This window comes from Microcaecilia unicolor, chromosome 4, assembly GCF_901765095.1.
Source record: "Microcaecilia unicolor chromosome 4, aMicUni1.1, whole genome shotgun sequence".
In the NCBI taxonomy this organism is placed as follows: domain Eukaryota; kingdom Metazoa; phylum Chordata; class Amphibia; order Gymnophiona; family Siphonopidae; genus Microcaecilia; species Microcaecilia unicolor.
Genome location: NC_044034.1, coordinates 89,678,166 through 89,703,130, shown reverse-complemented (window position 1 = coordinate 89,703,130; position 24,965 = coordinate 89,678,166). Strand labels below are relative to the sequence as shown.

General features: G+C 41.7%; 1 protein-coding gene across 1 annotated transcript in view; it reads left to right on the top strand.

The window, feature by feature from the left end:
* Window positions 1-19,773, top strand: part of WDFY2 (WD repeat and FYVE domain containing 2) — a 174,043-nt gene extending 154,270 nt beyond the window's left edge. Inside the window, exons 9-12 of the mRNA XM_030200445.1 lie at window positions 2,089-2,190; window positions 5,526-5,656; window positions 11,869-11,977; window positions 18,016-19,773. Of these exons, the coding sequence (XP_030056305.1) occupies window positions 2,089-2,190; window positions 5,526-5,656; window positions 11,869-11,977; window positions 18,016-18,045 (372 nt within the window). The 3' untranslated portion in view covers window positions 18,046-19,773. The remainder of the gene's footprint in view (window positions 1-2,088; window positions 2,191-5,525; window positions 5,657-11,868; window positions 11,978-18,015) is intronic.
* Window positions 19,774-24,965: the final 5,192 nt, after the last annotated feature.

The following is a 24,965-nucleotide window of genomic DNA, read 5'->3' as shown; positions in this document are numbered from 1 at the left end:
CAGAAGAAAAGACCACTAGGAGTAAAACTTACACATTAAGCAGGGTTGGCTGCAATATATATGGGAATATATTACACACAGTGCATTGCTAACACACCATGACAGGAAGTAACTTCAGCACGAAAATCCTAAGAAGTGAGAATAACATTAAACACATTTTAGAGCGGCATTATAAACAATATTGCAAGGTTGCCAAGGGCAGAACAGTCAGCTTCCTACAGGGAACAGCAGTTGGACTGCTCCATTAGTTCACAGTGGGATCTTTTGGCCTAGCACTCTCTAAAATTAAAAAAAAATATATATATATATTAAGGTTCTAGATGCAAATGCACAGTTGGTATTTATTTTCATTTGGATTTTGCTCATATCTTTTTCAGTAATGACTCAAGGTGAGTTACATTCAGGTACACTAGGTATTTTTCCTGGAGGGCTCACAATTTAATTTTGTACCAGAGGCAATGGAGGGTTAAGTGGTGTGCCCAAGAAGATTACAGGGAGCAGCAGTAAGGTTTGAATCAGGCACCCCTGGATGGTCAAGCACAGTCCTGTAACCACTAAGCCACTCCTCCACAGGTAATAGAACACATGGTACTGCCCTTGTGTCTTGTGGGCTGTGACCTTCTACTTGCAGGTTTGGTTCATCAGACCTGCTTATCCTTTTGTCTTCCAGCCAAATCTGCATACAGTGACTCTGTAGAACAGTAAGACACTCTGGCACCAGCACTTACTAACTTAAATGAAATGGGCCAAGAATGAGATCTTGCACCAGAAAAGGGGTGGGAAGAGAAGGTGTCATTTGTTGCCAGCTTAGTTTGACCCACGATTATTTTGGTACCGCCTGCATACCATGTTCATGTCACTCTCCTGTAGCCCTAGTTTTGTAACCCTACCAGGCTTACAGCGTAGATTGTGTGTTACCATCTCTGCGTTGTGCCCTGACAGGTGGGAATCTGAACCCGGATCCCACCGAACTACAACCCAAGCCACAGGATCAGCTCCCACTGCAGTTCTTTTTAGGGCAGATTAAGATCAAGAGATTGCTGTGAAAGGCAGATGCAATAGAATTTAGAAAAACATGATTTCCATTTTTAACAAAATGTTCTGCTTCTGCCTTTGGGCATTGGGGGAGGGGGCAATTCTGTGACGTGGTGCCTCCAGTTAGGAGCACTGATTTTTGCATGCTGAGCGCCAATTCTAGAACAGCATCTGTGCACCAAGATGCTGTTAGAGAATACTAGCATAAACCCAAATTGACTTGCCAAAATTTAGATGTGATCATTTATGGCAGGTCAACAGAAAGTATAAATGGATGTGCCTAAGTGCACCATGCAAAGCACATAACTTATAAGATTCTATGTTGCATGCATATATTAGAAACACACGCACGCCCCTCCCGTACTCCGCCCACATGTATATTCCCTTGCAGTTACATACTATGGAGCTCATTTTCATTGCACGTAGACTTACAAACTTACATAGTAACCTATAATAAGTCTTAAGTGCTTTAAAAATACACATCAATGCCGCTTACCTGGAATCTTCTATAATGGCACATTGCACACACTTAGTTATAGAATTATCATTCATAGAAACATAGAAACATGACGGTAGATAAAGGCCATATGACCCATCCAGTCTGCCCATCCTCTGTAACCCCCAATTCTACCTGTTCCTAAGCGATTCCACATGCTTATCCCATGCCTTTTTAAATTCTGGAACAGTCCTCGTCTCCTCCACCTCCACCTGGAGGCCATTCATAGTTACTTTGTCCTTAAAAAGAAAATGCAAGTTGAAGGGCCCCAGAACATTACGAAATGGGTGGAATAGAAATGTTATAAATGGGCTGGAGTGTAAAAGGAAGTAAACAAGGCAGATAAGTGGGGCCTTATAGTCTGTACCTGTGATAGTACCCTCTGTTTCAAGAACTAGGTCATTATTTAATCTGCATGCATTTTCTCCAGTTGGTTTTGGTATTGTCGATTTTAATAAACTTCCAATTGGACAATTCAGGTTGTTCTGTTAGATTCTGAGAGAGTGATTTCACTAAGTATATATTAAGACCCTTTTCCTCATTTAACATTGCTGCAGACACCTGAGTGGTTGGACAGTGACTCCTGTCAGAAATGTGACCAACCTTTCTTCTGGAACTTTAAACAAATGTGGGACAGCAAGAAAATTGGCCTGAGGCAGGTATGTGAATCTGTACTGATGTAATTTAGAGTGTAGAAGGCTAGCAGAGAACTTAATGTGGAAGGCCTCTGCCTGTATTGTTTATATATCCACCTTCTCAGGTTCAAGCAGTTGAATGTCACCTTACTTATATCTGGCCACCTTGGGAAGGATTAAAGTCTATTAACTGTGATATGGTTAAAAAAAAATTATATATATCGGTGAGCTGGTTTACAACTGCATTTTAGTCACGATTGTTGCAGCTTTTGTAGTACTATTTTATAAAGACACATACGCAGTAATATGAATTTTTAAATATAGCTTTAAACTAGGCACCTACTAGGCCTTTCAACCTAAGTTATCTGTTATAGCCTTTCAGAGGGTGAATGTTATAAGGGTGATTCTATAATTTCAGCGCCCGCAGTTATGCGCCTAAGCACGTAATGCATATCTTACATAGTGTACAATGCAAGGGGATGTACATATGAGAGGGGCTCCCAGTTACATAACTTACAGACTTACATATAGATGCCCACTCTATGACTGGTGTAAGTGTAGGCTTACACTAGAGTTCTAGAACAGAACCTGGGTGCCCAGATGCCATTATAGAATAGACTCCTACAATTCATCCTTGGGGCACTTAATTGGAGGTGCCCAGTTGTAGCATTGCCCCCTGTGTGAGTAGCACACAGCATCCATATTTGGTAAAAGTGAAGAGACAGCAAAAGCACAACCTGCTGTCTTAAAATGGTCCAATTCAGCAACTAGCTAGTTATGACTTTATCTGTTCAATCTGGATTTAGCCGTCTGGACCATGTTTTCATTACCTCAAAGCTAGGCTACTGCTGTAGTTGGTCAATTTGTCTGAAAGTCACATAAACTGCAGCTGATTCCAAATCCTGCAGTGTGTCTTCTCTCCAGAGTAAGCAGGGGGGAGAGTACCACCCTCATTTTCAAATACTTTCATTGGTGGCTGATTTGTATTAGGACAAAAGTTATTGCTGTTAGTTTTCAACTCATTAATCTACTTAAAGGCAAGTCTATTAACATATGGGGGCAATTCAGTTAATGGCATCCAATGGCAATGGGGCACTACAGAATTAACGTCAAAAATCATGGCACCAAGTAGTTTTCTGTAAGGACATTTATGAGGGAAAGTGCTGTTATAGCATATGAGAATAATATGCCGCTTACATGCAAACACGTAGCCACAATCATTTACGCCATGTCAATAGCTGACATAAGTATTTGAGACTATGTGGCACCACATTACGCATGTATCCGATAGTCGCCCATTGCCTGCCCATACTCTGCCCACATGAATGCCCCTTTCACATAAATGCTAAATGTTTTTTGTTGAATCGTGGCTAGCGCATATGAGGGTAAGTGCAAATTACTGGTGCCTCTTACCCACATATGGGATAGTATTCTGAATTATATGCGAGTATTTGGCGCTTACCTGTAGGTGTGAATTTATAGAATTGCCTTTGTGGTATTTTGCCGCCCTGAACTTCAAAACTTTGCTGCCCCCCTGCCTCCTTTGGCAGGCTATATCTCTGTTGCCATCAGTTTCATCGCCGCCACCACCCCTCACAAATCTGGTCAGTTTGCCTGTCGCTGAATGTACCTGTGAAATCAGATTATGAGCTGCTACGCACTTGGTCCTTGCATTTGCTTAACTGTACATGTGCGCTATTTTCCCAAAGAAGCAACTTGGGAGGATGAAGAGCAGGATGACCGTGGAGACTCAGGGACCAGTGTAATAAGTTATGTTATCCATTTGTGCAGCACTTTACTCCCAAGTTTCCCACACTAATTGCACTTCCCATGTAAAGATATTTTAGCACAGAAGAAGCATAAGTAAAGCCACCATAAAGAGAAGCATGGTGAACATGCAAAAGGCTTAATCTGAAATTGCTTCTGATGTTAAAAGTTTTTTTTAAAAGCACAAAACTTTGGTATAGTTTTCACTCCCTTTCAAAGTGCTGAATCTTTTCTCCAGCTCATGGATGGAGTAAAGATGCATCGCAAAATCAAAGGATCATCTGAAATACAGCACTTCACCTCAACTGTCTGCATTCAGGCTGGACCACCCCCCAAGTGGGAGAGAAAAAGAACTACCTATGGGTCTACCCAGTGGTGTGCTGGAGCAGGCTCTAACAGGCTCGCAAGAGCCGGTTGTTAAGTTTTTAAGAATTTTTGGAGCCGGTTGTTAGAGTAGTGCCCTCCATGGCTACTTTAACAACTGGCTCCATAAATGTGGGCTTGGGCCCCCTGCTGAGCCCTGCCAGCCAAGTAAATAGACTGCTGCTGCTCCCCACTCCTTGTTTCCAGCTCTGAGCAGCAGGCTGGGACTTCTGGAGCATGTGAGAGAAGTTCCAGCCTGCTGCTCAGAGCAAGAGGTTGGGAGTGGTGGCAGTCTATTTATTGGCTGCCAGCAAAGGTATGCCTAGCCTGCCCGCACGAAGGGAGGGAGGAGAGAGAGGTAAGTGTTGCTCCCCCCCCACACACACACCCCCCGGCCACTCCTGGCCCTTCCAACTGCAGAGCTGGCTCCGTCCGGAGAAAGAGCCTGTTGTTAAAAATTTACCAGCACACCCCTGGGTCTACCTGACCTGGGCCACCCCAGCCTGGGCACCTGGCACAGGGAGGCCTTCAACCAGAGAGCTTCTGATGCTATGGCACTCCCCTTTTCCCTATGGATTGATATTTATCTGGTCCTGGTGAAGCATTAGCAGCCATTTCACTCTGCTGTCATGTTCCAAATAGTGTTCCCCTGGATTAGATGGCCCAGGTGAAAGGGGAGTTCTCTTTCTTTTCTTCTCCCATTTGGGTCACTTGGAATATTTCACAGGGCCTTTATTTTGTCTCTGCACCACTGTCTCTTTCCACGCTCATGCGGTGACAGAAAAGCAGGCACCTTACACCCAGTGCAGTAAACTGGCAGATTACCATGGTGTGTGCTATTCTGTCTGCATGCATTTTCCAGCAGTGCAGTAATTTGCATGCCATTAGTTTACTTCATCAGGAGAAAAAGGTGTGCTGAAGCTTAGCTTACCAGTCTAAACACACAGATTATTACATCAGTCACTGAGTGTGCAGCAGCACAAAGGAAAGTGTTATTGCTTCCCTGGTTAGTTGCCTAATGGTTTGTGGCAGTCACCTTGTATCATTTCTGCGTTACCGCAGGATCTGCATTCACAGACAATGGCCAGCAGTGACTTCAGACAAACATGTCCTTGGTATCAATCTGAGCACCCTGTGCAGTTTAGCTGGTAAAAATGGAGACAGTGCCTAACAGGTGGTCCACAAGACCCTGCATTCCCCGACCTTCTTTTTCACTCTTGCTCTTTCAGCATCACTGTCGGAAATGTGGGAAGGCTGTATGCGGCAAATGCAGCTCCAAGCGCTCCACCATTCCACTGATGGGATTTGAGTTTGAAGTGCGGGTCTGCGATAGCTGCCATGAATCCATCACAGATGAAGAGTAAGTTTCTTGTTCAAAGGTGCACAGCATTTTGACAGGGGGACAACTAAATCTATAACGTCTTAAGAGCAGATGAAATGATAAAGGGTATGCAGTGGCCCCTTTATTCAGATGTTTGACAGCAGGAAATCAGCTTGTATAGGTAGCCTCTAGGGTGCTCCATTGCTCTCCTGTGGTGTCTGGGGGACCAGTCTTCTAAAAATGCTAGCCCCTCCTACATCCCAGTGGCTTGATTTTGTGCATTTTTAACTTGTGCAGTTTTTTTTTCTGAAAATGGCTTAAAAAGATAAACGCACAAAACCTTGTTTGAAATAAAGCACAAAACCTTGTTTGAAACGGTATGTTTGATAAGACATTTTTATTTTTTTGAAACTGAGTATATTTTCTATTCGGATTTGGTATGTGTAGCACTAAACATCCAAAGTCCGACTCCTTAAAGGAAACTTAGGAGGGTGGGATTTGATATACTGCCTTTCTGTGGTTACAATCAAAGCAGTTTCATATTATATACAGGTACTTATTTTGTACCTGAGGCAATGGAGGGTAAAGTGACTTGCCCAGACTTACAAGGAGCAGCAGTGGGAATCAAACCTTTTTTCCACTCCAGTCCTTAGTAAACACAACACAATCTTTAAATTATTACTTTATATATAGAAGAAAGTTATCCAACATCCATATCACCCATGTGAAAAAGTAACTGCCCCCTTAGCTTAATAACCAGTTGCAGCATCTTTAGCAGGAATAATTGTAACCAAATGCTTCTTATAATTTGATATTGGTCTTTCACATCACTGTTGAGGAATTGTAGCCCACTCTTCCTTAAGGAACTGCTTTAATTCATACATATTCATAGGTTTTCCTGCATGAACTGCTTGTTTCAGGTCCTGCCACAGCATATCTATTGGGTTCGAGCCAGGACTTTGACTAGGTCAGTCCAAAACTTTAATGTTTCTCCTCAGCCATTCAGATGTAGACTTGCTTTTGTGTTTTGGATCATTGTCTTGCTACATAACCCAATTAACGCTTCAGCTGCAGCTCACAGATAGATGACCGGACATTCTCTTTAAGAATTTTTTGGTACATCATAGAATTCATGGTTCCTTCAACAATGGCAAGTTTTCCAGGTCCTGAGGCAGCAAAGCATCTCCATACCATCACGCTACCAGCACCTAGTTTGACTATTGGTATGATGTTCTTACTGTGGAATGCTGCATTTGCTTTATGCCAGACATGATGGGGCCTGTGTTTTCCAGAGAGTTCCACTTTTCATTCATCTGTCCATAGAACATTATCCCAAAATGCTTGGGGATCATCCAAGTGTGTTTTTGCAAATGTGAGACTAGTATTGATGTTCTTGGGTAACAGCTGTTTCTGTCTTGCTGGTTTATCATTAATCCCATTTTTGCCCATTCTTTCTTATTGTTTAGTCTTGAACACTGAGGCTAGTAGGATTGTAGTAATTTGGAGTAATTTTGGCAGGCCAATCACTCCTGAGAAGATTCACTACTGTTCGTCATCTCTGTTTGGAGATAGTGGTTATCACTGTGGTTTGGGAGTCCCAGAGCTTTAGAAATCTTTAGAAATGGATTTGCAACCCTTTCCAGACTGGCATTTGTCTGTGGAAATGGGGCTATTCTATAATCCATGTGCAACTTTTTGGTACATTCATGCCCTTTTCCTGGCCACACCATCTTTAGAATTGCACTCTAGGGTATTTAGGTGCATCGGGTTATGGCATGCAGACAGATGCATGTGCAAATTCCAGTTATTGCCAATTAACTTCAATAATTACCATCAGTTAATTGCTAGTTAATGGCACATTTACTAATTAAGATTCCTTCTAATCTTGGATCTGTTCTTAATTTTTGGCTTCAAAATCTCAGTGCCATATATAGCATCCGGGGGTATGGACATATGTTAGAAGCCCTACGAAAATGGCATTTGCAATAATCAAAACAAGGAAACACTACAAAAATCTGACATTGATTTAAAACAAAACAAAGTCCATGATACATGTTTTTTTTTTTTTTTTTACATATTATTGAAGACTTAACTGCGAGTCCATAATTACATCCAAGTATAGAGGAATGAAGTCATTCAGCTGAATCATAGTTAACTGGCATCCAAAGATATTATTTAGATGTTGTTTTCTTAAGATTCATGATAATGCCATTCTGTGTCGACCACAACTGCATTGCGTGAAAACATGGCACCATAGATGTAATATAGATAGAGAGGGGAGCATAGATCATTATATTATCAGCATAAAAATGCTAGGCTAATCTTTGTTACCTAGCATAGCAGGTGGATTTAGAAGTTAAACAGTGCCAACAGGTCAAAACCCTATGACACTCCTTGTTTTATAAGTGGCCAACTTGTTAAGCACGTTCTTACTCTCTTTGAATCTGCCCCACTAAATGAGATGGAAACAAATGCAGTGCAGTCTTGTCAATCCCCATGTGCCATGGCTGAAGAAGGATCTGATTTTCTACACACTCAAGTCACTTAAAATGTGATAATACATAGAAGTGAGCAAAGATTGCACACCACAGCTCCCACAAAATTAATGCTGCTGTAAATCTAGAGGTGGAGAATTTTCCACAAAATCTTATAGATATCTCAAAACTATCTTTTCTAATAATTTTGCTTAAAATAAAAAAAAGTAGCACATGTTGTATAGATCAGTGGAGGAGCAACCTAGTGATTAGAGTCCAGGGCTTGACTACTGCTGCTCCTTGTGATCTTGGGCAAGTCACTTAACCCACTATTGGCTTAGGTACAAAGATTAGATTGTGAGCCCTCAAGGGGCAGAAAAAATACCTAGGGTACCTGAATGTAACTTATCTTGTACTACTACTCATGTGGTTAGCGGCCACTCTAAACTCAAAGTCCTGGACTTCAAGCGAACTGACTTTAACAAAATGGGGGAATACCTGAGGAAGGAGCTGATGGGCTGCGAGAACGCACAACATGTGGAAGGACAGTGGTCCAAGCTGAAAGAAGTAATAAACAGGGCCACAGACCTTTATGTAAGGAGAGTAAATAAAAGCAAGAGAAAAAGGAAACCGATATGGTTTTCAAAGCAAGTGGCTGAGAAAATAAAGGCTAAAGAGTTAGCATTCCAGAAATACAAAAAATCTCAAGTAGAGGAACACGGGGAGGAATACCGGATGAAACTGAAAGAAGCCAAGAGAGAGGTACGTCTGGCGAAGGCGCAAGCGGAAGAACAAATGGCTAGAAATGTACGGAGGGGAGACAAAAACTTCTTCAGGTATATTAGTGAAAGGAGAAAGACTAAAAAGGGGATTGTGAGACTAAAAGATACAGCAAAATGCTATGTAGAAAATGATGAAGAAAAAGCCAATTTGCTAAATAGATACTTTTGTTCTGTTTTCACTGAAGAAAATCCTGGGGAAGGACCAAGAGAGACTGGCAAAAGTACACCTGAGAATGAAGTGGATAGAGCACCGTTCACGGAAGAGAGTGTATATGAACAACTTGGAAAGCTAAAGGTGGACAAAGCCATAGGGCCGGACGGGAGCTCAGAGAGGTTCTGGCGGGTCCTCTTAAAGATTTGTTTAATAAATCCTTGGAGACGGGAGAGGTTCCGAGGGATTGGAGAACGGCGGAGGTGGTCCCTCTTCACAAAAGTGGTGATAGGGAAGAAGCTGGAAACTACAGGCCGGTAAGCCTCACTTCGGTTATTGGAAAAGTAATGGAAGCCATGCTGAAGGAAAGGATAGTGAATTTCCTGGAAGCCAATAAGTTGCAAGATCCGAGACAACATTGTTTCACCAAAGGGAAATCGTGCCAAACGAATGTCATTGAATTCTTTGACTGGGTGACAGGAGAATTAAATCAAGGACATGCTATGGACGTCATCTACTTAGATTTCAGCAAGGCTTTTGACACGGTTCCCCACAGGAGGCTCTTGAATAAACTAGAAGGGCTGAAGATAGGACCCGAAGTGGTGAACTGGATTAGGAACTGGTTGACGGGCAGACGCCAGAGGGTGGTGGTAAATGGAGTTCGCTCGGAGGAGGGAAAGGTGAGTAGTGGAGTGCCTCAGGGATCGGTGTTGGGGCCCATTCTGTTCAATATATTTGTGAGTGACATTGCCGAAGGGTTACAAGGTAAAGTTTGCCTTTTTGCGGATGACACCAAGATTTGCAACAGAGTGGACACCCCGGAGGGAGTGGAAAACATGAAAAAAGATCTGAAGAAGCTGGAAGAATGGTCTAACATTTGGCAATTAAAATTCAATGCGAAGAAATGCAAAGTGATGCACTTAGGGAGTAGAAATCCAAGGGAGGCGTATGTGTTAGGTGGGGAGAGCCTGATAGACACGGACGGGGAGAGGGATCTTGGGGTGATAGTATCTGAGGACCTGAAGGCGATGAAACAGTGCGACAAGGCAGTGGCCGTAGCGAGAAGGTTGCTAGGCTGTATAGAGAGAGGTGTGACCAGCAGAAGAAAGGAGGTTTTAATGCCCCTGTATAAGACGTTGGTGAGGCCCCACCTGGAGTATTGTGTTCAGTTTTGGAGGCCGTACCTTGCGAAGGAGGTTAAAAAAATGGAAGCGGTACAAAGAAAAGCTACGAGGATGGTATGGGAGTTGCGTTCCAAGACGTATGAAGAGACTTGCTGACCTGAACATGTATACTCTGGAGGAAAGGAGGAACAGGGGTGATATGATACAGACGTTCAAATATTTGAAAGGTATTAATCCGCAAACGAATCTTTTCCGGAGATGGGAAGGCGGTAGAACGAGAGGACATGAAATGAGATTGAAGGGGGGCAGACTCAGGAAAGATGTCAGGAAGTATTTCTTCACGGAGAGGGTGGTGAATGCTTGGAATGCCCTCCCGCGGGAGGTGGTGGACATGAAAACGGTAACGGAATTCAAATATGCGTGGGATAGGCATAAAGGAATTCTGTGGAGAAGGAATGGATCCACAGAAGCTTAGCTGAAATTGGGTGGTGGGGGGAAGAGGGGTTGGTGGTTGAGAGGCTAGGATAGGGGAGGGCAGACTTATACGGGGTCTGTGCCAGAGCCGGTGATGGGAGGCGGGACTGGTGGTTGGGAGGCGGGAAATACTGCTGGATAGACTTATACGGTCTGTGCCCTGAAAAAGACAGGTACAAATCAAGGTAAGGTATACACATATGAGTTTATCGTGGGCAGACTAGATGGACCGTGCAGGTCTTTTTCTGCCGTCATCTACTATGTTACTATGTTACTACTGAAAAAGGTGTGAGCACAATCCAATGTGAGAAACGTACAAGAGGACTTTTGCAAGCCCACTGTAAAAGGGATGGTGGAACAAGTTTTAAAAAAAAAAAGAGATAGTTATTTACCTGATCAAATGGTGCTAGAACTAGGAGACAGTCCATGAAAGTAACTCGTAGCAGATTTAAAACAAATTTAAGAAAGTATTCGGTCAACACACAATGAAGCTGTCAAATTTGTTGCAGGAGGATATGCTGAGGCCTAGATGGGCTTAAGAATAGTTTGGATAATTTGGGGGGGGGGGGGGGGGGGGCAGATCTATTAACAGATTTTAACCAGGTAGAGTTGGCTTTTACTAGTGGAACCTGGAGACATCCAGTCCTTGTTCACTCCATTAGGATCTGAGTTTTTCTTCTACACTGGACATTGTTGGAGATAGGATGCTGTGCTTGATTGGCATTGATCTGATCATGTATAGTAGCTCTTAAGGTACCTTTTTATTGTCCAAAAAACCTGAAATCTGACCCTAAAATTGGTGAATTCTTGTGTTTGATTGCTCCTTTAACTTAGGGATATATTTATAAACGTGGACTACCGTTAAAATGTGTTTTTCTACCACTAATTTGTGCTGTTTTCGCACAGGTCCCACTTTATGCAGTGAGACCTAGTTACTAATAATCTGGGTTAACAGTAAAATAACACATCTTAAAAGTAGCCCACATAAACATGTCTGGTACATTCTTTTCTTTTCCAAATAGATACAAATAAATTCTTCCACTTTAACAAAATATTGAATTAGCTGTAATACATGCAATAACTATAAACTATTATACAGGAATATTAGCATCAAGACTTTTTGATAACATTTTGCCATGAGAGAAACAAATGTTAGATTTTTTAGTCCATTTTTTTAAATGTATTTATGTTTTTGTGTCCATGTAGTTTATTATTCTTAGTTTAATTTTACTCATGTATTTTTTAGCCGGGCACCTACAGCTACATTCCATGACAGCAAGCACAATATTGTCCATGTATATTTCGATGCCACCAGGGTTTGGTTATTGACTTCAGGAACTGACAAGATTATTAAGGTAGGAAAATGGTTGGACTTCACTAACTACACCTTGGGAGGGCAAGTTTCCAAGGCATTTTAAAACAGCAGAAATGGGTTTTTTGAAACACGCCTGTCCTCCCTACAGGTAAAAGTGAATGTACAATTTTACGCATATTCAGCGGAGGAATTCCTGAGGAGGAGGGGGAAGTTAGATGAGGATTGAAACAAAACATAATGTGTAGGTTGGGAAAATACCTACAGAAAATTAGGTTCAAGCATCTGTGGATGCTATTTCGTACCTAATTTTTAAAGTAAAAGTAGGTCCATACTTTCATTTTTGATAACTGGTGCCAAGTTCACAGGATAAAAGCACCTGTGGGGTTTGCGGCCACAAAGGTCATGTTTTATAAAGCAATGATTCTTAATCCTTACCTGGGGAGGGACCACCAGCGTGTCAGGTTTTCAGTTGTTTAGTTTGAAGGGCAGTAGGAGGCGAATTGTTTCTGTAGCAGGTCCGACAGAGTAGAATAAACTCCCTGGAGCCTTTCAGGATTCAGATGAACTAGGGATTGTTTCAGAGACAGCATTTGTTGCTGCAGGCTGAATAGTGACTTTAGTGACTGATGAACACAGTACAGTGATGAGTGTGCTTGTTTTATATTTGATGAGTTTTGATATGTAATGTTTTTATTATGTATGTTTAATTTGTACACCGCTCTGGACAAGAACGATATATAAATGCTAATAAATGAAATAAAATATCCCTGATGAATATGCATGAGAGAGATTTGCATGCTTTTTACTTCCATTATAGGCAACTCTCTCTCATGCATATTCATTAGGGATATCCTGAAAACCTGAGTGACTGGTGGTCCCCCAGAACCGGTTTGAGAATGACTATAGCATTTTCCATATAAAGTGTATTTTACTTGCAGAAAATGTGTTATAAAACTGCACAGGTGTATATACATGTAAAGATATGACCGCTAACAAGTGCACATCAGAGAGGTAACTGGTTTTGATTTCAGGGGGGAGCAGACTTTTGTAAAATGGGCACCAGTGTGAGACTAAAGGGCCAACAGAGAGGGGAGGGTTAAAATCTGCATAGGCATAGATGGTCGGTGATTCGGATTTTTGCAGAGGCTAAAGTGGGGTGGGATGGGGTATGGCAAGTCAAGTTTAAATCCTTAGGGTTGCAACACCTGTGTCAGCAGTAAAGGAACAGGGGGGGGGGGGAGGGGGGAGACACTTCTGAACATAGCAGGGAAGGACCCCTTCACTATGTCGCTGTGGTGCAAGTCAGGGGCGTAGCCAGACTTTGGCGGGAGGGGGGGTCCAGAGCGGCGCCGCTGCCGACCCTTCCCCGCCACCGCCAGGTACCTTTTGTTGGCGGGGGTCCCCTTCAGCGCCGGTCTCCGAGTCCAGCACGTTCGCTAATCTGAATTCTGTTTCTGTGAGTCCTGACGCCCTGCACATTTCTACGTGCAGGACGTCAGGACTCACAGAAACAGAATCCAGATTAGCGAACGCACCGGACTCAGAGACCGGCGCTGAAGAGGACTTCGTCTGGCAGGGGTTGTAGACCCCCACCAGCAAAGGTACCTAGCGGTGGCGGAAGGGGGGATCGAATATGGCGGGGGAGGGGTGAAAGCAGGGGGGCAGGCCTAAATCTGCGGATGCCCATGCCCCCGTGGGCCCCCCCCCCGCTACGCCCCTGATGCAAGTACACCAGCTGTCTCTTCCCCCCCCCCCCCCCCCATACCTCTGTTACTGATAGTAATATGCACACTGGACATATTCCATAGAATGCCAAAAAAAAGCACTAACAAAAATCTTGTATTTAATGACAACAATAAAATGATTTGCTTATCTATGTTTTTGGTAGGACTACATTTTAATTTATTGTTGAGTTACCAAACATGTTTGGAATATCTATTATCTGTACTTAATGCTTAGAGTAGCAGTCTGAGAACCAGGAAAGCCAGGGTTCAAATCCAACTGCAGCTCCTTCAGATCTTGGACGTCACTTAACCATCCACTGTCTTAGGTACAAACTTCGTTTGTAAGCCCTTCAGGGACAGGGAAATACCTACTTGTACCTGAATACAATTTGCATTGAGTTGCAGTTGAGAATGGCATGAGTTAAATCCAAATCCAAAATAGACACTCAAACTGCACTAACCCTACCTATGAAAGTCAGCACTTCAAATACTCTATAACACTTCTAGCTGTACAAAGAGAACAATTGTGCACCAAATCTACATGTTACAAGAATCTGTCTCTGAGGTTACAGACTTCACTAACCCTACCTATGAAAAGTTAGCACAGCAAATATTCTAGAACACTAGAACACTTCCAGCTGGAAAAAGAGAACAACTGAATACAGAATCTACTTGTTAAAAGAATCTCTTTCTTTGCAGTTACAAAAGAAAAACATAGATCATTACCTAGTTTAAAAAATAAAACAGCTAAACTAAGACTACACATTAGAAACAAATATCTAGGGAAAAAATGAAATAACCTCCCCCCCTTTCAAAAAAATTAAAAAAAACAAGCAAACTGAGGAGCAGAGAACTGACAAAAAAAAAGAGAAATGGACATTTTCTCCTGTTCCTAACAAAATACAAAAAATCAACATTTTCAAAGTTTGCATGTCATTTCTCTAAATATTAAAAAGCAAAACTTTTTTTGTACCTTTGAGTGTTTTGTTTTTCAGCTTGGGTTGGTCCTGGCCTCTCTCTACTATATCCTCTTGTTGGTTTTCTCCTAAGTACTTCCGATCTAATTTCCATTTTCTTTTTGTCTTATATCAAATTCTGATCCTTCTATTTAATTTTTTCTTTATCTTATATGCTTTATTGTTTTTGTAGCAGTAGCTAAATTGTATTCTCCCTTCCCCTCAATCCTCAGTCTCCGACTTTCACTCCATTCTCAGCTCCCAGTTCCAGCCCCAGCTGTCTTCTCCTTCCTGCCCTGCATTTAAAAATCATTTACCCTGACTCTCTGGCAGCAGTCAGTGACTAAAGCAGGCTGCCTCAGGCCTTCCCTCAACCAAGCCTGCCCTTGTGGAAACAGAAAATTGTATCAGAGAAGGGCAGGACCCAGCTGAGGGAAGGCCCATGGCAGCCTTCTTGAGTCACTAACTGCTGCCGGGGAGTCAAGCCAGAAGGGAGAAAGGTGCTGGACTGTGTGGCGTGAAGTAGAGACTCGATGCCTTTCTCATGGTGAAGGAAAGAAAGACAGTGGCAGCAGGGAGGGGAAAGTGGCAGCAAGGTACATAGGTGCTGTTTTTGTTTACAATTAGTTTGGGGGAGCAATTGCTCCCCTTTCACCTCCCCCCCCCCCAGCTACATCTCTGTTACACATACTTGGACACTGTCTGCATGTGTGTGTGTTTTTCTGGGCTGGAATTGGCGACGTACATAGCAGGTAAAACTTTGTGTAAGAGCATTTGTGCACTCCTGGGGCTAGTTCTGGGAGTTCCTTTTTATTCTTTCCAACCCAATGAAAGTTGGAAAGAATTGTACAAAAGGTGTTGAGTCTGTGTGTGTGTCTCTCTCTGTCCAGGAGCAAAATAACTCTGACAACGTAGGGCCTTGTTTACTAAGCCGCACTGTAGGCGTGTTAACGCTAGGGACACCCGTATATTCCTATGTGTCCTTGGCATTAGTACGTGCTAAAAGGTTGGCACGGCTTAGTAAACAGAGCCCTTAATGGAATGGGATGGAATGAGGGGGAAAACTGATAAACACATCAATTTAGCCCATTTTCAAACTCAGACCGGTGGGTTCCAGAGAAATAATGCCCCCAAAAATGGCCCAGTGCATTTCTGTGAGAAAAGGAGTTCCAGCTTCTTTAGCATAGAAACTTAGGGGCCCTTTTAGCAAACAGCAGTAAAAAGTGGCCTTAGTGCACCCTTACACGGGTCATTCCTGCACACTAAAGCCATTTTTACCGCCATTGTACATGAGCACCTACCACCACCTCTTTTATAGGCAGTAGGGACTCGCTTGCTAAACCTGCGTTAATTGGTTAGGACGTGGCGATGTAACAGCACTAACTGATTAATGCATTACATGCCCCTGCTCCCAAAAATAAACTTTATGTTTTTAGCATGTGGATGGCAAAGTCACATGGCAAAATTACCACAGGATGCGTCTGAGTGCCCTACGTTAGTGCTTACTACAGCTTTGTAAAAGGGCCTCGTAGAGTGAAATGTAGCAGAGAACAGAGCAAAGCAATTTAAAAGGTGAAATTCCCTACTCTTCTAAACCACCTAACTGCCTCCACCAAAACTACCCCCTGCAACTGCCTCACCACTCCACAAACTTCCTTATTCCCTAAGGGGGTCCAAAGAAGCAACACTTAACTCTCCACTGCCCTTTCTAAAACACTTGTTTGAGGGCCTTGAATTTTAACTTACACTACTACTACTCTGCAGTAAGGGAAGGGAAAGGGGAATGGGACTTGATATACCACCTTTCTGTGGTTATTGCAACTACATTCAAAGCGGTTTACATAGTATATACAGGTACTTATTTGTACCTGGGGCAATGGAGGGTTAAGTGACTTGCCCAGAGTCACAAGAAGCTGCAGTGGGAATCTAACCCAGTTCCCCAGGATCAAAGTCCGCTGCAATTTTAGTCATTTTCACACATATGTGGCCTCATAAAATACCAACCAGTAGCCTGAATCTACAACATGCTTTAATATGATTTCAAGTACCTTGCTGGTAAGTATGTACTGGAGCAAAGTTTGGATGGAGGGTGGGCGGAGCTTGCACGTACATGTGTAGATTGTAATATACACTAATCCAGTGGTTCTCAGACCTGTCCTGGGGAACCACCAGCCAGTCAGGTTTTCAGAATTTCCCTAAAGAATATACATGAGAGAGATTTGCCTATAATGGATGTAGTAGGCCTTCAAATCTCTCTTACGCATATTCATTACCTCCCCAAAAAGTAACTACATACAATATTTTCATATTCAACTTTTATTGTATTACAAAACACTTGAAATATATTTTGAGTGATTTAACTATACCCCCTCTTGCTTAGTACTCACACACATTCTCAACACAGAAGCTCACTCACATATCATACTAACGTATCCAATATTAAAATCATTTCTCACTCTTTCTCCTGAAGTTATGATGTTTACATAAATACCAAAAGCACTCAGTTTGCCAGTTTATGCTTTTCCTCTGTAGTCTTACAACATACTTTTTGCTATTCATATAGTAACTCCATTTTTAAACCAGTCTCAACTGGCATTAAGTATTTGTAGTCGATTCAGTTGTGCCCCAAATACATTATTCATTTTCGGCCGAATAGTGATTTAAATTTGAATACGAAAAATCCGTGTCTATACTGAAATAAACACTTGATCTCTGATTTCACATTGCTTCTTTTATTAATTGTTATGTTAAAGCTCAATGCCCATTATTCGTATTTGGCTGAATAGTAAAACATGCTTTTTGGTATAGCTCTAATTTCTACCACTTGGGCTAGTGTTTTTGAAAGACAAACAGGCACCTACTTGTCTTTATAAAATAATCCTCAAATACGCACCTAACATGCTCATACCAGCCCCCCCTCCTTATAAAATTATCACATTGATGTATAATTTAAGCAAGGTGAGTACTGCTTGTTTCATATACTGTGAGATGGCACCTAGTTTGATGTTTAAAACTCAGATATTCATAAAATATTTCTCTGAAATCTGTTTTCAGTGTTGAGTTCTCTGTAGTTGGTGTTTTTCATAATACCTTAATTGCATTAGTATGGCATTTGAAAGATTTAACTTCTTTGTTGTTTTTTTAAATAGTTTTGGTGGGTTATCATGTAACTTTTTATTTTGTAGTGTGTGTTTTATGGTCATAGTTGCACTCCTGCTCGAAAATAAATAAATAATGGGATGTTCCAAAATAGATGATATCTTAGCCTCCAAGGTTTGTTTCCACTCTGGTAAAGGTGTTGAAAATACTAATTTGCTACATGTCTCCATTGATGATCTGGCACAACCTATTTTCATACATGTAATTAGCACTAAAACTAATTCTTATTCTTTTAACAGTTATGGGACATGGCACCAATAGTGTCTTGATACCGACTTGATTGTATTGCCAACCAGTATTTCCAAAAAGTACTTCTGATCTTTAAAACGCACAGCAAGAGCTGGAGTAAGCCCGAGCCTATGACGGAAGAGGAGAGCCTTGCCCAAGCTGCAACAGTTTTAAAATCTCATATCGGATCGAGTTGAGCGTTTGCACAACAGTTCTATTTGAATTGGTTTGGAAGAGACACTTTTAAGACTATGTTCTGGCTGCAGTGAGTTGGTTGAAAGTCTGTATGCAGTGCAACTTTAGCCTGCTGTTTTTCTGCTATATATGGGACGTCTTTCAATCAAAAATTTGCTCTCCTCCCATCCCCTTTGTACAGTGAAAATGATTGAGTTTTTCCTTAGGGGTATATACATAAGAGTTATTTATTCTTCATGTTCTATCTTAATAATGCCGGCCCTCAAGGTATTTTTGGGATGAAGCACAAAGCTGTCACATTCTCAGTTACATGGTGATATCTAGTTTAACTCTAAAACCAGGTTCCGGCATCTGTTGACACAACAAATATTGCCATGGAATTATTCAGGCCATGTTCCTTTTTTTTTTTTTCTTTAATTCTGGTTAACAGAATCTGTAAGTTGCCTGGCAACTGGTTCTGATAAGGTGAAATTGCCTTGAGTTGCAAGACCTGGACAGTTTGAATTGGACACAGTTTCCTAGACGAGCTCAGATTGGAATATTAGTTACAGTTTGTAAAACTGATTAAAATTTGTGCGCTATTAGTAGGTGAAGAAGCCATGTATCTTAAACCATTCCTAACTCTGATGTTTGTGGATAGTATGTATGCTTTAATATGCCCACGTTTACAAGATAGAATGAGGGCATTTGTTTAGATTCAAGCTTGCATAGTCTGCCTTTCAAGTCCTAGATGCATTTTGACCCAGTGTGTCATCTCAGAGCGCTGATTTCCTTCCAACAGGATCTGGCCTTTGCTGTGACTCTGAGGCCATAAACCTTTATTTCCAGCTACCTGTGTCACCCAGACGTCATAATGACCACCAGTGGCCAGGTGCCAAAAGCTGTGGTTTCTGTTGGGACCCAGTATATATGTCCCCTGAATCTGACCACAAAGAATCAGAGTTGCATATTGACTGGAACTCGTACTTCTCGGGGGTTTGGGAGCCAGGCTTTAAAACTAAACCTAGATCTCTTATGTGGCAACATAAGCATCACATCAGCCCAACCTTGTGTAGAGTTTCTTCTAGTGAAAAACGTTGAACTTTCCATAGGAACATTCAGATTTCAAGACCAATGCACCCAACATGGTTTTACTGTTAGCAAGCAAACAGTCAGTTAAGTATACTGAATGGATTGGATGGTGACTTCTGAAAACATTGATGGTCTTACCCTAACCCAATGAGTTCTGTCAAGCTTAACAAAGCTAGTGGGCATAACTTCTGTTCAATGTTTACCAGAATAATGGCATGTTACAGAAGAATAGCAATCTAGCTAGAATGTGAAATGGGTATTTATTTAATAGCCGTGAGCTACAGATTTATTTTTCCTCATTGTGCATGAATAAAGGGGTGTCTGTTACTAACTCGCAACTTAAGTATTACAAACGGAATAAATTTTTTCACTTAAGGTACATCTATTTTGTACAGTGGCATGTACACATATGCATTCAAAAAGCTAGTTGAGAGTTCACGTGGAGGGGCATAATCGAACGGGCGCCCAGGTTTTCCTGAGGGCGTCCTCTCAGGACGTCCCCACGAAGGGGCAGGGAAACCCGTATTATCGAAACAAGATGGGCGCCCATCTTTCATTTCGATAATACGGTCAGGGACGCCCAAATCTCAACATTTAGGTCGACCTTTAGAGATGGTCATCCTTAAAGATGGTCGTCCCTGGTTTTCGGCCATAATGGAAACCGAGGAGGCCCATCTCAAAAACGACCAAATCCAACTCATTTGGTCATGGGAGGAGCCAGCATTCATAGTGCACTGGTCCCCCTCTGCACTGGTCCCCCTGACATGCCAGCACACCAGCCAAGCACCCTAGGGGGCACTGCATTGGACTAACTGATGCACTAACTGAACGGAAATGCACTAACTGAACGGAAAAAGCCCTTCCCATACCGATCCCTTAGCGATTCGGAAAGGAACGGGCATGCATGAAGGAAATTGCATGCAAATCAGCTGCTCACTGTTTGCTCATTTGCACACGATTTCCTTCTTAAGGAGGGGAAGCCAGTGCAGAGCAGCCAAATATTATGTGTGGTTGCTCTGCACATGCCAAAGACGGCTTCATACATGCAGACAAGCTGTGTGTATAATAGCTGTCTACAACCTGAAATAAATTGCCATCTACAACCTTAGAAAAATACAAGTCCAGGTGAAAACATCCAAGTTCTAGTCAGGGACTTCTTTTTTTTTTTTTTTTTTAAGAGTACGGGTGAAGGACGCCCTTCGCTATGCCTCCATCTCTGCAACAGCAGTTGATGACGTTCTTTGCTATGCCTCTGCTGACACACACATACCTCCCCTCCCAGGGACCTGCATACTGCTACGATGGACCTGAGTATGACATTTCAGGCTGGAAAAAAAAGTTTTTAAAGTTGTTTTTTTTTTTCAGGGTGGGAGGGGTTAGTCACCACTGGGGGAGTCAGGGGAGGTCATCCCCGATTCCCTCCGGTGGTCATGTGGTCAGTTTGCGCACCTTTTTGAGGCTTGGTTGTAAGAAAAAATGGACCAAGTAAAGTTGGCTAAGTGCTCATCAGGGACGCCCTTCTTTTTTTCCATTATCGCTCGAGAATGCCCATCTGTTAGTCACGCCCCAGTCCCGCCTTCATTACGCCACTGACACGCCCCCAGGAACGTTGGTCGTCCCCGCGACGGGAAGCAGTTGGGGACGCCCAAAATCAGTTTTTCGATTATACCGATTTGGGCGACCCTGAGAGAAGGACGCCCATCTCCCGATTTGTGTCGAAAGATGGGTGCCCTTCTCTTTCGAAAATAAGCCTGACAGTGAGTATCTGCAATCATATGGGGGGGGGGGGGTTGTTGGTTGTTTTTTTGTTGTTGGTTGGTTGTATATTTTTTCTTCCTTTATCTTATTTGGAGTTTAACAGTTTGGTGCAATGGGTACACAAAGAAAGGAAAACCAATTTTGCATTTCCTTTTTCATACAATCTTGCAGGAAACTGTATATTTTTCTAGTTTAATTTCTTTTTGATACAAATATAAGCAAGAGCTCACAACATAACAACAAGTAACATTTTACAAAGTATGGCAAGGAAGCTGTATATTTTTAATGTTCATTTTCCTAACTGGACAAATGAGGGAGTGAGGTTATCACCTTTGCATTCTATATAGCATTCTTTTACTATATTTTAAATTAAACACTTGGCACTTTTGCTAGATCATGAATAGTCAGTTGCTGATGTCCAGACAGAAAGGGGTACCATGTAGCTGCTGATGCATGAATTTAAAAGGTGAATGTTGATACTGCCCCCTTTATTACAAAAAGTGCCAGGCAGGCAACAACAACAAAAAACACTAGTTTTATTACAGGAATCAAAAATACTGAAGAAAATCTGTTTGTTCATAGAATGGTGGGCCAACTTGTTTTGCACATTCATCACGTGATCTGTGGGATAGTTCTTTTGAAAATAAGACATGTTAGCAGAGATTATCTTAAAGCACAAGGGTATTAGGTTGTGACTGGCACCATGGTTGGATGGTAGCTTTACAGTTTGGGGAATCTGTAGCATTTCTTGTCTATGGAAACAAAAGTATTTAGAGCCAGTTGAGGTGAATGGGTTCTCTACAAGCAGCTTTGGCACTACAACCTGGATCCAAAATAACAGAGGCGATTACTCTTCCAAGATCAGTGGCAATAGTAGAGTTTAGGAGCATCAAGAGGAAATTGGATGTGGTATAAAAAGGAAGGTTGTACAATTCTAAGAAAAAAAAACAATTACTCTTGGCTTCTCTAATCATGAATAGATCTGTGGTATCTTGCTAAAACCATTCATAAAATTGGTTAACCCAAGGTCCAATAACAAAGCAACGTGCCTTCATGTCACAAGTTAAAGATGGGTCTAAAAACCCACCTTTTGTTGAAGGCCTTTGGACTAACGATTATAGAGACACCTGCCTGCTGAGGGGATCCAGATTGGTTTTCTTTTATTTTACACTTTGTTACTCTTTAGGCGTTCCTTTCCTACTGTTTTAATTAGCCTATAAACCGCCTGGTATGTTAATCTCATTAGGCAGTATAGTAAATGTTTTAATAAACGTGCTTTTGGAAAGACCTTAACATTCCAGTGAGCTTTCTTAAAAATGCAGGTACAAGCAAATAAGCTTATTCTTATATTATTCAGTTATTTCATAGATTTATATCCCACTTTAATACCAAAGCAGGTTACAGAAAAACATAAAATCAGGACAGATACAATAGATTCAATAATACAGTGATATTCACATCATATCACTAACTTTCTTATTAGCTGCTGTCTTACTAAGTAGAACTGTCGGAAAGATCAAAATCAATCATTCAAAAAAGCTTTCAGAAAGTAATAACATTTTTGAAAAGTTTCTTAAACTGTTACTGATTAGAACAAAGTGTATTTGGGAAGGTGATTCCATAATCACCAGCAATCGAGAAAGTACGATTCTGTGTCTCTGATGAATGACATATAGTTACACAAAGTTGTTTCATCGCCTCAGAGCATAATGCTGACATGGTCATCTAATCATAGACCAGGGGAATCGAGCCCAAGCAAAAGTAGTGCAAGCCTTCCTCAAGATACCATCATTGTGCCTCATACACCACTGCTCACAAGAGCACTGTAATTGAGTTCAGCTCAGGTTCAAAGTCAATTCCACACTTGGCCTTCTAGAGTGCTAGCTGCAATGGTGGTTCTAGTCTTGGGCATCCAATAAAGTAACAAGTATTCACTGAAGAGAACTCAGGTAAATATCATTCTTCTGTGATATTTACATGAGTCCTCTTGTGATTTTCATAATAAAGATTGTATAAGTAAATGCACTCAATGATGTGATGGTAATATGTTCAGACATTAAGAAAATTATATTAGTCAAATAGTGGTGATAGTTTGTATGTGACTAATTATTGTGACTTTTCCCTGTGGTTGGTCATAGGAATGTATTGGCGCAGTAGTGTTTAATGCGCCTTAAAAAACACTAACGCGTCTTAGTAAACATACCTGTTAGTGAATTTTGACTTTGTAGAGGGGATCTACTACTTCATCCATAGGATTGTAGTTGGGACCCATGTTTATATTTCATAGAGTTATCACCGACCTAATAAAATTGCCTTTCAGTTATGTTAGCAGTGGTTTTTAAGAATAAAGGGATCCTCATCTCCAAACACTCTGCCTTCAAACATGTGATTCCTATTGAGGCCTTATTTCACAAATGATCACTAAATTCAAGTTATATCACACAGGTATCTTATGTAAATGAAGACCTTGATTTTGTTCTTACTGTCATGGTGAAATGGTCACTAATCACAAGAAACAGGCCAGAGTTCACCATCCAGTTCATTGAGTCTGTAAAAATTTCATGTTAGTCAAACCAGTTTTGAGGAACCTTTTTTAAAGGGAAAAGCCCCAAACTTGTGTCAACATTTGCAATGAATATGAGAAGATGCTCTAGGGATTTTGACTGATTCACTTTAGATTATTATTTAGATCTGCCTTGGATTTCCCATAGATCCGCTGAGAGAAATTCGACTGTTTCCTCACCCCCATCACATCTCAAGAAAATAAGCATTTCTCATTACATTCAAACCATACTAAAATTATCCTGTTCAAAATGTGTCTTTGAATTTGTTTTTTTTTAAATACACCCCTACTTAGTGTGAGTAAAAAATCCCTGGAAAAGGGGATGGATACTCGCAGGGACGGGGCGAGACAGAGCCTGAGGGGATGGGGACGAACATTGTCCCTATGTCATTCTCTACTTTGAAGCCTGTTAATGAACTGGACCTTTTATTTATGTTTGAGTGATGCAGACAACGTTATTTTGATTTTTTGGAAAAATAAGCAAACATGCTGGCCACAACTGGCAAAATTTGCATAGGGGATCCTGTACATTCCTGCTAACAGCACATCTTCTGAGAAAACATTTTTTCTTCCACATATCCACCACCCTCTCCGTAAAAAAAATACTTCCTGACATTCCACATATCCACCACCCTGTCCGTGAAAAAATACTTCCTGACATTAGTCCTGAGTCTGCCCCCCTTCAACCTCAATTCATGACCTCTAGAAGGTGGTAGAACTAGAGGTCATGAATTGAGGTTGAAGTGGGGGCAGACTCAGGACTAATGTCAGGAAGTATTTTTTCACGGAGAGGGTGGTGGATATGTGGAATGCCCTCCCGCGGGAGGTGGTGGAGATGAAAACGGTAATGGAATTCAAACGTGTGGGATAAACACAAAGGAATCCTGTTTAGAAGGAATGGTTCCGTGGAATCTTAGCAGAGATTGGGTGGCAACGCCGGTAATTGGAAACAAAACGGGAGCTGGGCAGACTTCTACGGTCTATGCCCTGATCGTGACTGAATAGATAGGGATGGGCTGGAGTGTAAATTTTAAGGGGCTTTAATGTTAGCTTCAGAACTTAGTACAAGAACAGTACTGGGCAGACTTCTACGGTCTGTGCCCTGAGAGTGGCAAGGACAAATCAAACTCGGGTATACATATAAAGTATCACATACTATGTAAAATGAGTTTATCTTGTTGGGCAGACTGGATGGACTGTACAGGTCCTTATCTGTTGTCATTTACTATGTTCTTGCAGGAGGGACTGTGGAATACAGGAGAGAGAGAGACTGAATACTGAGATTGTTGATGACTTATTCATCCACAGATTAAAAAAAATCATAACAGTGCTTTATAGGGCATATTTCTCCCCCTCTAGGGCATACAGAGCGGG